This window comes from Paramormyrops kingsleyae, unplaced genomic scaffold, assembly GCF_048594095.1.
Source record: "Paramormyrops kingsleyae isolate MSU_618 unplaced genomic scaffold, PKINGS_0.4 ups138, whole genome shotgun sequence".
NCBI lineage: Eukaryota > Metazoa > Chordata > Actinopteri > Osteoglossiformes > Mormyridae > Paramormyrops > Paramormyrops kingsleyae.
In genome coordinates, this window is record NW_027326076.1 from 32764 (window position 1) to 44300 (window position 11537).

Here is an 11537-nt window from a genome sequence, read left to right on the forward strand (position 1 = left end):
GGGTTTTGTTTATTGTTTTCTCTACAGTCACTCCTGAGTCCTTTTGCACCGGGTGTATTTTTTCTGTGTCCATGGCTTGTCAATAAAACCAGAAAAATATATATAAAAAATACTCCTTTGTCCACGTGTATTCCCTTGTCCATCGCACCCTGTCCTTCCCTTACTCCACGTCACCTTTCACACTGTTACACCCCAACCCTAGACTGGTGCTCGTAACAACAGCTGCTGGTTGTGTAAAATTAATTTGCCCACGAGCGTGCCTAGAGCTGCCCGGTACAGGGAGGTGCCCGTATATTGGAGGTCCGGATAAGGGAGGTTTGACTGTATTAGTGTGGTTTTTAAATTCTTTATAGAACTGTAGTTTTATTGCGTATACATTACCTGCAGTGGCATAAAACGCATCTTTAATAGCCTGCACTCACAGGTGTTCGGGAAAAACAATTGCGAATTGCCCGGCAAACTGTACTCTTTGATATATTATTCGCAACGCCTGCAGTATTATAGTATACCAAAAAAAATGCCGCCTGTAAAATATCTCAAGGCGATGCACATTGTCTGTGTGGCTGCGAGAGCCCGACTTCGCCTAGTTGGACTTCTATTATTCGGAGCTAATAAACGTTTAAGATATGATATTCCATCTCGGCCGAAGCAGTATCTTTCGAAAAGAATATCATCCGGCAACATTAATAAAGGATCTTGCCGATCGCGCAGAAAACCCTCTCAATTTGAAATTCCCTTCTTATTATTAGTGCACCGATTGCAATTGGTCGCACATCCATGAATGGCGAGGCCATGACTGAACGGATTTCTATGCACGGACACTGATTACGTGTGTGAGCTAATCATTGTTTACACAGAACAAACCTGCTCCGAGCAGGTTTGAGGATTTGGATGTGTTGCTATGACAACACATCCAGCAAGAGTTTCCAAAAACCGACAGATTCAGGATCATGCCAAATCGTCAACAATTACATCAGGCTAAATTTACGAGTAATCCACGTACGAAAAATACCCCCCCCCCCCCACCACAACAAACACACACACGCACACACACACGTAGATTTGAAAGTAAACAAAACTAAATACTGAACATTTTGACGTAAAAACGGAGTCGTTGCGTATTTAGAACGTATAGTCATCATACGTATATAAGTCAGTTGCTGGTCATTTCGAGGGAAATAAGCAAGAGAAATGGAAGAGACATTGGCTTTTGGGAAAATGATGAGACACAACATGGAGAGAAAGAAGTCTTTCCAAAAATTCAACGAGCTGCGGCTGGCCGGAAAGCTCTGTGACGTGGTCCTTGTCGCGGACAACGTAAAATTCGAAGCCCACAGAGTAGTTCTGTGTGGCTGCAGCACCTATTTCGAGTAAGTAGCTGTGACCCATATATGCTGATGATGTCAAAACAACAAGGTGTCAGATTTTTCTCTCTTTTTCCGGTGACTTCTACCTGGCAATGAGCTTCTGTTATAACAGAAAGTTTTGAAATGCATTATTGTGTTATGTTAGTGTAGGTCAGGGCTAATAAGAAATATTTCTGAGCCACCTTACATTCTGACATATAGTAATAATAGTAACAATAACTGTATGATATACATAGGGGACCATGTCAATTAGAGGGTAAAAAAATATTCCAGTGGACCTGCCCTCCAGTCCAAGTGAAAAATATTTAGGGGGAGCCACTGCTGGAAAAATACGATTAAAGCCCTTCCTGACCAGATGCCTAGTTTTTAAGTACCTATGTGATCATCTGTGGCAGGGGGTTTTTAGCTCTCGCCAATATTCATTTTGGGGTCCCTGGTTCAAAAGTTAGAAAAGCCCTTATTTAACTTTGTCTGCAAAACCCATATTTGTTAACACTAGAAAGACTGACTGGGTCAATTGACCCAAATCAAACAAAATCACTGCTATTTCTCATTGAAGTTCTTGCTACAAAAATCTGAAAAAAGTTAGCTTCAGTTAGCTTTCGTTTGACAGCTCATGCACATTTTGGCCAAGCATTTGCCGCAAACAGGACGCTTGCACGTGTCACAGGTAGTGACAGTTTTGTTGCGTTTACAAGCGACCGTGACTTGATAGCTGACTCTTCTCTCAAGTTGCCCTGTCGGTGATGGTGTTATGACTATTATGTTATTGTTATTATGACTTGGTTATCTAATTCATTTGCATGACATTACGTCAATTGACCCAGTCAGTCTTTCTAGGTATATACTGCTGTAAAATACTAATTTCACCAGCAACTTCATTTGTGTTACCATGTTCTGTTCAAGAATGATAAAAAAATAAAAGTCAGATTTTTTCAGATTTTTGTAGCAAGAACTTCAATGAGAAATAGCAGTGATTTTGCTTGATTTGGGTCAATTGACCCAGTCAGTCTTTCTAGTGTTAAATGAGTCACATCTGGATTGTTTTTCAGGGCTCTGTTCACCAGTGACTGGAATGATTCAGGAAATCGGGAATACCAATTCCCAGGCATTTTCCCAGAAACACTGAGGCAGATCATCGAGTACGCCTATACGTACTCTGTGCTTGTCACGGCTGACAATGTGGAGAACCTCCTGTTAGCCGCTGACCAGCTTAACATCCTGGGCATTGTACAGCGATGCTGCGATTTTCTGCATGACCAGCTCTGCCCCCAGAACTGCATTGGCATTTTTCAAATCGCAGACATCTACTGCCTCAATGAGCTGCGCCAGTCTGCCTTCCATTCAATCCTGAGGAACTTCAAGGAGGTTGCCACCACTTCAGTGGAGTTCCCGGAGCTCACCTTGCAACAGCTGTGTGACATCATTGAGAAGGATGAGCTGAATGTCACACAGGAGGATGTGGTGTTTGACGCCATCCTCCGATGGATCAAGCACGAGCCTGTCAGCCGAGAGGCCCATATTTCAGTCCTGTTACCAAAGGTGACTATAATTATCCAACATTCTTGCTGACGTGGACATAACAATAGAATACTCTTTCAGTGAAGTCCTTATTATAGTAGCTAGAGACTGAACCTCCATTTCCATGTCCCATAAGTCTACAACCTCAGCTTCTAAGTCATAAAACCAGCAGTAGAGTCTAACAAACAAATAAATGGAAAACAACACACTCAAATGTCTTACATTAAACAAGTGTTAGCAGTCACATCTCCAGAGATGCAGAGAAAGCACTAAGGAACTCATGGGAATTCCCTCATTCTTGTTTCCTGTGTAGGTCCGGATGGCTCGCATGGATCCGGAATATTTCATGAAGATCGTCAAAAACAATGATCTAGTGAAGACCAATGCGGCGTGCAGGCCCATTGTCAATGACGTCTTGAAGGTCATGTATGACCTCGACGTTGAAAGTCCAAGCTCTGACTTTGATAACCCTCTGATCCGCTCACGCCTGCCATCTGACATCTTGCTGGCTGTTGGGGGCTGGAATTTCCGTACAAAGAACTGGATCGACGCGTACGACACACAGGCCGACCGCTGGGTGGATATTACGCAAGAGGAGCAGAGCTACCTAGCCGGACATGGCACCGTGTACTGCGATGGATTTGTGTACTGTATTGGGGGGGTTGATGGCCAAAACTTCACCAATACCGTGCGCAGATTCAACCCCATGACACGGACATGGCAGGAGATGGCTCCAATGCACTGGCACCGCTGTAATGTTAGCGTAGCCGTGCTTGATGGTTTTATCTACGCCATGGGTGGCCATATTGGTTTCAGGCCCCTCAACAAAGTTGAGCGGTATAATCCAAAAACCAACGAATGGACCCTGATCGATCCCATGAATGAGTGGCGGAACAAGGCCAGTGCCACCACCCTGAATGGCAAGGTAGGTTAATGGGAGGCCGTCTGACTGTGTTTACCCTCATTTTCCCCTTGAAATTGAGTATTTTGCACAGTCACGAGCTCTCTTTCTCTTCAGATTGCTGATTTTAATCCATAATTATTAAGTTAAATTTAAGTGTTTGGATAAATGCATTATTGGTCAGCATTAGTGGCACATTGGGTAGTGCTGTGGTGTCATAGACCAAGACCTGTGAAATAGAGAGAGGGCAATTTCAGGTCCAGAAAGTAAAAATCCAGACCATGATTTACTTTCAACCAACCAGTTGAGTATAAAGAGTCACAGTCACAGAGTACTCAACTGGTTGGTTGAAACAAAATCTCGGTCTGGAGTTTTACTTTCTGGACCTGAAATTGCCACCTCTGGTGAAATAGATGAAATGGTGTTCCCACGCCAGGTTTCCCTTATTCCGTTCCTAAGGAGCCAGAATCAAAAACAGTTTGCAGATTTCCCTTTTCAAACACCCATACTACACCTGAAAATTAGCTGATTATGGTGTGTTTGAGAAGGGAAATCTGCAAACTGCGTTGGACTCTGGCCACCAGGACCTGAACTGGGGAACCCTGTCATACACTATCCATATCACATGTTTTTATTTTTGAGTCACAGCGAACTTTATTTGTAACCTCCAACCCCAATTATATACAGCATAACGGTCTTCACAGTTAAACTGGTTTTCATAGATATACATCTGTGGGGGTCACAACGGAACGGAGACCCTTTTCTCAGCAGAGTGCTATGATCCACTCACTGAGGAATGGACCATGATCGCTCCAATGAGCACTCCCCGTCATAGCCTTGGAGTCACTGCATATCATGGGAAGATCTATGCGGTGAGTGATTCCTTTCTGTGTCAAATCTCACATTTTACCTGTGAGACTTTGTCTTTTTTTGTCTTTGCTGCTGTGTCTTTGATTGTGATGCATTTAGACCAAACAAAACAGTTCAATTCCAGAAATAGCTGCTTCAAAGGCTTATCTTAATACACATAAAAACGTATATGCTACCCTGCATTCATTTCTGGGTTATAAATGAATCTACTGGGGGAGATGGGCACTACTAGAGATGGGCGATCCACGTTTTTTCAGTTCCGATCCGATTTGGATACACAACTGCCGATACCGATACAGATTCCGATACAAGAGCTCTTTTTACTTTGTTATACTTTACATATTATTTTTTTTTAAGCTAGTAAATACAGATGGAAAAAATGTATGACAAAAAATATTTAATTAGGCTACTACAAACATACATAACGTACTGTTCCACCTGATTTGTTTTAAGCGTTTTTGATGCATTTGCAGTTCAATACGAATATCTTCAAAGCAAATATACACAAGTGGCGAATGCTTAAAATTTTAACAGTTTTTCTCCCATTGGCATCAGCGCAGTTACACTTTTGTTGCGATGGCAGCCCCTCTTGTATCACAAGTAACGAGTTCGCAAAACAGTCCAATTAAGTTAGCGACTCCCAAATCATCCATTGCTTTGTTTTGTCTCGCAGTTGCGTGCGCTTTGTTAAATGGGATTTTCCATTAAACGCTATTCCCACCTCAAAACCTTATTTTACATAGATTGCAAAACGCTGTGCTTCCGGTTTCTGTTAAAAGCCTAAAATACTCCCAGATCGTCACGTCTTATCTTACGCTCCTCGTACTGCGAAGGGTATGCGCATGACCTCACAGCAGGCGGAAGTCACTGTACTCACACCCACTGAGTAGCAAAAAAGACTTAGGGGCAGTGATAGCGTTCGATTTGAATTCCGCAAAAACACACATGTAAAATGGGAAAGAGCTGTCGTGCGATTGATTGCCAAAAACTAAATAAGTAAGTATAGGACGTGGATCGGTCACGCATGGCCGATTCCCGATCCGTCAAATAGGTCTGGATCGGCGCCGATACCGATCCGAATATCGGTATCGGTGCATCTCTAGTCTCTACTGCTAGCTGGGGTTGTAAAGTTTAGATTTTTTTTATTAATTATTTTCTCTAGTTCTAGACATAATTGGTCAGATTGTTTTTTCAGTGTCTGATTAGCTACAAGTGTTCTTTTTAAGTAATAACAACAATAAAAAAAGAAAAATATATTAGCATAAGGAGTCTTTTTTGATGGCTCTCAGTTTTCACCGAATTGTACAAGTTTTCTGTTGCCCAAATCCATGTTTTCATTGCAGATGGTTTGACATGTATGTTGAACACATATGAGATATAAGCTTGTGTCATTTATAGATAATGGGAGGTTCTAAGGAGCCCGATTTCTTAGGACAAAAATTCCTTAAGAATTCATGACTTTGGGAAAGTTGATGTTTGCCCATCCCTTTGGTGTCTGAGTGTTCACTTACCTATGGAATCTCCCAGGTGGGCGGTATCAACAGGCTTGAGCACCTGCAGACCATGGAGGTCTATGACGCTACAACAAACCGCTGGCATGCTGTGGCCCCCATGTCCACACCACGCAGTGATTTTGGCATCGCAGTGGTGGATAACCTCCTGTTTGTGATGGGCGGCAGCGACGGGTTTAGGATCACGAACAAGGTGGAGTGTTTTGATCCGAAGACAGGCAGCTGGTACCGCGCGCAGGACATGAGCAGACCCAAAAAACACTTCAGCTGCTGTGTAGTGCCTGCGCACCCCAACGTCATAAAGTACGCTGCACCTCGTTAATCCCTGATGGCCACCCAGGAGGAAATAAACCCATTTGCCCCCAACAGTCTGTATGTAACCTCATTGACACCCCCACCCCGAATTCTTTCCCTTTAACATACAGTGCAGAAAGTCTTGCTTAATTTTGTAAGAATGTTGTAAGCCACTCAGTGGAAACATCAAGCATGTTCAATCTAACACTGATTTGCAGCCGTGTCTCTATGGCGTGTATATGTGTGGGTGCTTTGTGTTGTATCTGCCTAAAATGTCACATTGCACACGTGTTGTCATGCTCATGGAGCTGCTCAGCTTGTTGACTTTGTACAGCGGTGCTTTCTGCCTTTTAACGAAGTGCCTGCAGTTGCACACACTCGCAATCTGTTGCTCAGACATCAGCAAGGTTATTATCGTCAACGAAAACGAACGAAATAACGAAAACTAGAATTGAAAAAACATTTTCGTTAACTGAAATAAATAAAAACGACAATTAAAAGAAAAAACGATAACTAACTATAACTGTATTGTGCGTTGACAAAACTAACTAAAACGTACTGAAATTATAGATGAAATGTCCTTCGTTTTCGTCTTTGTCAATTTATTTATAAGTCGATTTATTTCGCTCTAGCAGTTTTACGTGAGCTTGCAGCACCGTACGGCACCTCTCTGTCCGTCACTTCTTGTTTACAGTCGGCTTTTGCTCACCGCGTTACCTGGAAAAATGGTGACGACAAAAGTTGGGAGACGGCGGCAGAGTCCTATCTGGAATTTCTTTGACTATGACAGCGAGACAGTTAAGAGCAGGTGCATTGTAGAAACAGGTGACAAAATCTGAAAGTCCACTTGAGAAGCTCGCATAAGACGGCTAATCGCGAGTACCTTGACCAAGTAGCCTCTCTGATTAGCTCCCCCGAAAAAGAAGCAACATCCCGGCCAGGTAGCACCGGGAAGGAGGAGACAACCATAATGAACTGCTTTCACCGACGACCAAACAGCTGCTGGTTAGTAAATACGCAGGAACACCACAAGACTTCATTTCCTTTTTGTTTATAATATTGGACGTATGGTTAACATAGAAAAGCAAAGCACATCAGCATCAAGCCCCCGGGGAAGACCCAGGACACGCTGGAGAGACTATATGTCTCGGCTGGGCTGGGAACGCCTCGGGATTTCCCCAGAGGAGCTGGAGGAAGTGGCCGGAGAGAGGGAAGTCTGGGTTTCCATGCTGAGACAATCCTGTTGTGCAATGGTTTTTGAGTTTGTTAATGTTTTTCTCAGATTGAGCTCCCTGAGACTCCTGGCTGTCAAGAAATGTGACATGTGCCTCGTGAATGGGTTTATATTCTTATGTTCATGTGTGTCTTTAGTCTATTGGCTATTTTGATTTGTACCAGGCACGCTACCTGTATCCAACATCAGAAGCAGTATCACACACATTTTGCACATAAGCTGCTATCTTGTAGAGTGTTGGTTGTTGTGGATGGTTGGTTGTTTAAAAGTAACTGAATACACTTTTTGAAATGGTTTCCTTTGTTGAGTTTTATTACACAATACTTACTGATCTTTTTGAATCCTGCACCTGACAAATAACCCAAAGTATGAAAAAATGAAAACTAATACTAAAACTAATAAAAACTAAACTAAAACTAAGCATTTAGAAAAAATTAAAACTAACTAAAACTAGCAAACCTGCTCTAAAAACTAATTAAAACTAACTAAATTAGAGGGAAAAAAGGTCAAAACTAAATAAAACTAAACTATAATGAAAAATCCAAAACTAAATAATAAATAATAATAATACATTTTATTTATAAAGCGCTTTTCAAGACACTCAAAGACGCTTCACAACACATTAGAATAAAATAGCACACAATTTATAACATAAAAACAAACATTAAAAGCAATTTTAAACAGGTGAGTTTTGAGTTCTTTCTTAAAAGTAGGGAGATCAGAGCAGTCGCGGAGGGATTTGGGCAGTGAGTTCCAAAGGGTGGGGGCAGCGATGGAGAAGGCTCTGTCCCCCCAGGTTCGGAGCTTGGTCCTACAGGGCAGGGACAGGAGGTTCGAGCTGGATGAGCGTAGGGAGCGAGATGGAGTGTGGTGATGGAGCAGGTCTGTGAGGTAAGAAGGGGCCAGGTTGTGGAGTGCTTTGAATGTGATGAGAAGGATTTTGAAGTGGATGCGCTGAGGGACGGGGAGCCAGTGAAGCTTTTGGAGGACAGGGGTGATGTGTTCACGTGAGCGGGTTTGGGTAAGGAGCCGGGCAGCGGAATTCTGAATATACTGTAGTCTGTTGAGAGTTTTGGATGGTGAACCGTAGAGGATGCTATTGCAGTAATCGATTCTGGATGTGATGAAGGCGTGGATGAGAGTTTCAGCGGCAGAGAAGGTGAGTGATGGGCGGAGACGGGCTATGTTTTTAAGGTGAAAGAATGTAGTCCGGGTTATGTGCTTGACATGGGGTTCAAATGAAAGAGTGGGATCTAGGAGTACACCGAGGTTACGGATGAGTGGGGATAGAGAGAGTATGGTGTTATCAAAGTGCACAGTGAAATGTAGTGAGGATTTGGTGATGTTGTGTGGACCGATGATGATGAAGTCTGTTTTGTCGCTGTTTAGTTTGAGGAAATTATGATTCATCCAGTTTTTAATGTCTGTTAGACAGTGGGAGAGAGTGGAGTGGATGCTGGGGTTGATGGATGTTGTGGAGATGTAAAGTTGGATGTCGTCAGCGTAGCAATGAAAGCGGAGACCGTGACGACGAATGATATTGCCGAGGGGGAGGATGTAGAGAATGAAAAGGAGAGGACCAAGCACCGAACCCTGGGGAACCCCCTGCTGCACGGGGGCTATGGTAGATGAGCAATGATTGATGTGGATAAACTGTTGCCGATTTGTGAGATAGGACTGGAGCCAGAAGAGAGCAGAGCCGGTGATGTTCAGTAAATTTCTGAGGCGAGACAGGAGGATGGAGTGACTGATAGTGTCGAAGGCTGCAGTGAGGTCCAGGAGGATGAGGATGGAGAGGTGGCCAGAGTCAGAGGAGAGGAGAAGGTCATTAGTGATTTTGAGTAGAGCTGTTTCGGTGCTGTGTTTAGGACGGAATCCAGACTGGAATGGTTCATAGAGACTGTTGAAAGTAAGGTGGGTTTGGAGTTGGTGTTATGGAAATTTGGAGGTAGGAAGTAACAGATGAGTCCAATGGTTTAGCTTGGTTTCATTTATTGAGATATCTTTCTATGCGAGCTCGGGGAGACTCTCCACAGACAGTTCTGAGAAGTTCTCCAAATAGCAAACGCAGTTGCTTTCATTTTATACTGACAGACAAATGACCTTTCTCTGCAACCACAACCGGAAGACCCATGTCTGCTTTTGCACATTCTATGCTCAGGACAAGCTTTTCGTCTAGCACAAGCATCTTATATTTACCATATATAGAATAAAAATTCATCTCTTGTCTAGCTTAACATGGGTAAGGTCTAAAACCCCTCCCCAGTCTCTTGCATCTGTTTCTTCGAGCATAGCAACCTTATTTTGCAGCCTAACTTCCTTAGTAACCATCAGACATCATGCTTGGTGGTAATTTTCCACTACATTCCCCCCTTTGATACAAAATCATTCTTGTATCACACACTGACGTCGTCCTCGTCCGAGGAGTAAGGGTTCCCAGGAGCAGTCCATTCCAGCTGGGAAAGAGAGGCAGCAGAACGTGCTGTCTGTTGCTTCTTCCTCTGTGGTGGAACATCCTGCATAAGCTGTACCATCTGATGATGTGACGCCCGAGGATGAAATTGAGCCATAGTAGAACAACATGGTATACAGCATGGAACAAATAAGCACACACAGACAAGCAATAAAACAATAGGGAGAGCAGAGAGGATAATCAAGGTCCACTTCCCAAACCATGCCTGAAACATATTCAGGGGCCATGGCCATATGCCAGTATCATGAGACTCCTGACTGTACAGCGCATGGGCGACCTCATGCATTTTGGTGATGGCCTGTGACAAAGTGCCGTTGTCCTCGTCATTTGGGGGAATGTACGTGCAGCAATGGTCTCCCACCATAGCGCAAACTCCTCCTTCCTTGGCTAGCAGTATGTCTAGGGCTAATCTATTTTGGGTGGTCATTAAACGGACAGCCGTGAGTTCCTCTTTCACTGCAGTGAATGCAACAATGGAGGAAACGGTTGTTCCACTGAGTGAGGAATCAAAGTGCATACCAAACAATGGCCAGAAATGTTTTGTTGCATCACCGAGAAATTTGCAAATTGCAAATACGAATTCAGTTGAGGCATATGATACGTTTTTGTGCCTACACCTTTTATATCATCTCTGCTTTCCTTTAGATTCACATGATCATACATATACCCTACATAAGCAATGATAGAACACAAAATTACACAACCAATAATAATGCTTATAGCTGGGGCCCAATACCCCAATCTACGTCTCCAAATCATAGTCTTTCAGGAGGACTAAAGATCTCTTGCAGTGCGACTGATGGACCCAGGAGGAGATACCGTCGACCTTCACGGCGTTAGGTGTAGAGAGAAGGACTTGGTATGGTCCCCGCCACCTCGGTTGATGCCAATGCTTCCGGCGCAGGTCCTTGATCAGGATCCACTCTCCTGGTCCTATGGTCTCTGGCTGATTTGGCTCCGGTCCGACCTGAGCAGCCCTGATCTGGCTATGGATCCTCTTCAAGGAAATCTGTAAACTAGACACATAGGGTAGTAAATCGCCATCAACAGTTTCTAACGTGAGCGTGCCTCCCGGGTATGGGAGCGGCATTGGTCTCCCGGTGAGCACCTCAAATGGGGCTAACCCCGTTCCACTATGTGTTCTTCCCCTCATGGCCGTGAGAACAAGAGGTAAAGCAGTCACCCAGTCAAGTCCAGTTTCAGCACACAGTTTTGCCAATTTTACTTTAATTGTCTGGTTTGCTCTTTCCACTATTCCACCACTCTGTGGGTGGTAAGCACAGTAGTGCTTTAGATCAATCCCCAGCCACTGACCTAGGTGACGAATGACTTGATTTGCAAAATGGGAGCCATTATCCGTAGTTAA

General features: G+C 43.7%; 1 protein-coding gene across 1 annotated transcript; it reads left to right on the forward strand.

Annotated features, from left to right (window-relative positions):
• The first annotated feature begins 1036 nt into the window (after positions 1-1036).
• LOC140587038 (kelch-like protein 10) lies at positions 1037-6536 on the forward strand. The gene is made up of 5 exons (XM_072708570.1): positions 1037-1370; positions 2420-2909; positions 3202-3813; positions 4512-4661; positions 6187-6536. The coding sequence occupies exons 1-5, from the start codon at positions 1192-1194 to the stop codon at positions 6490-6492; spliced, it is 1737 nt and encodes a 578-aa protein (XP_072564671.1). The 5' UTR covers positions 1037-1191; the 3' UTR covers positions 6493-6536.
• Positions 6537-11537: the final 5001 nt, after the last annotated feature.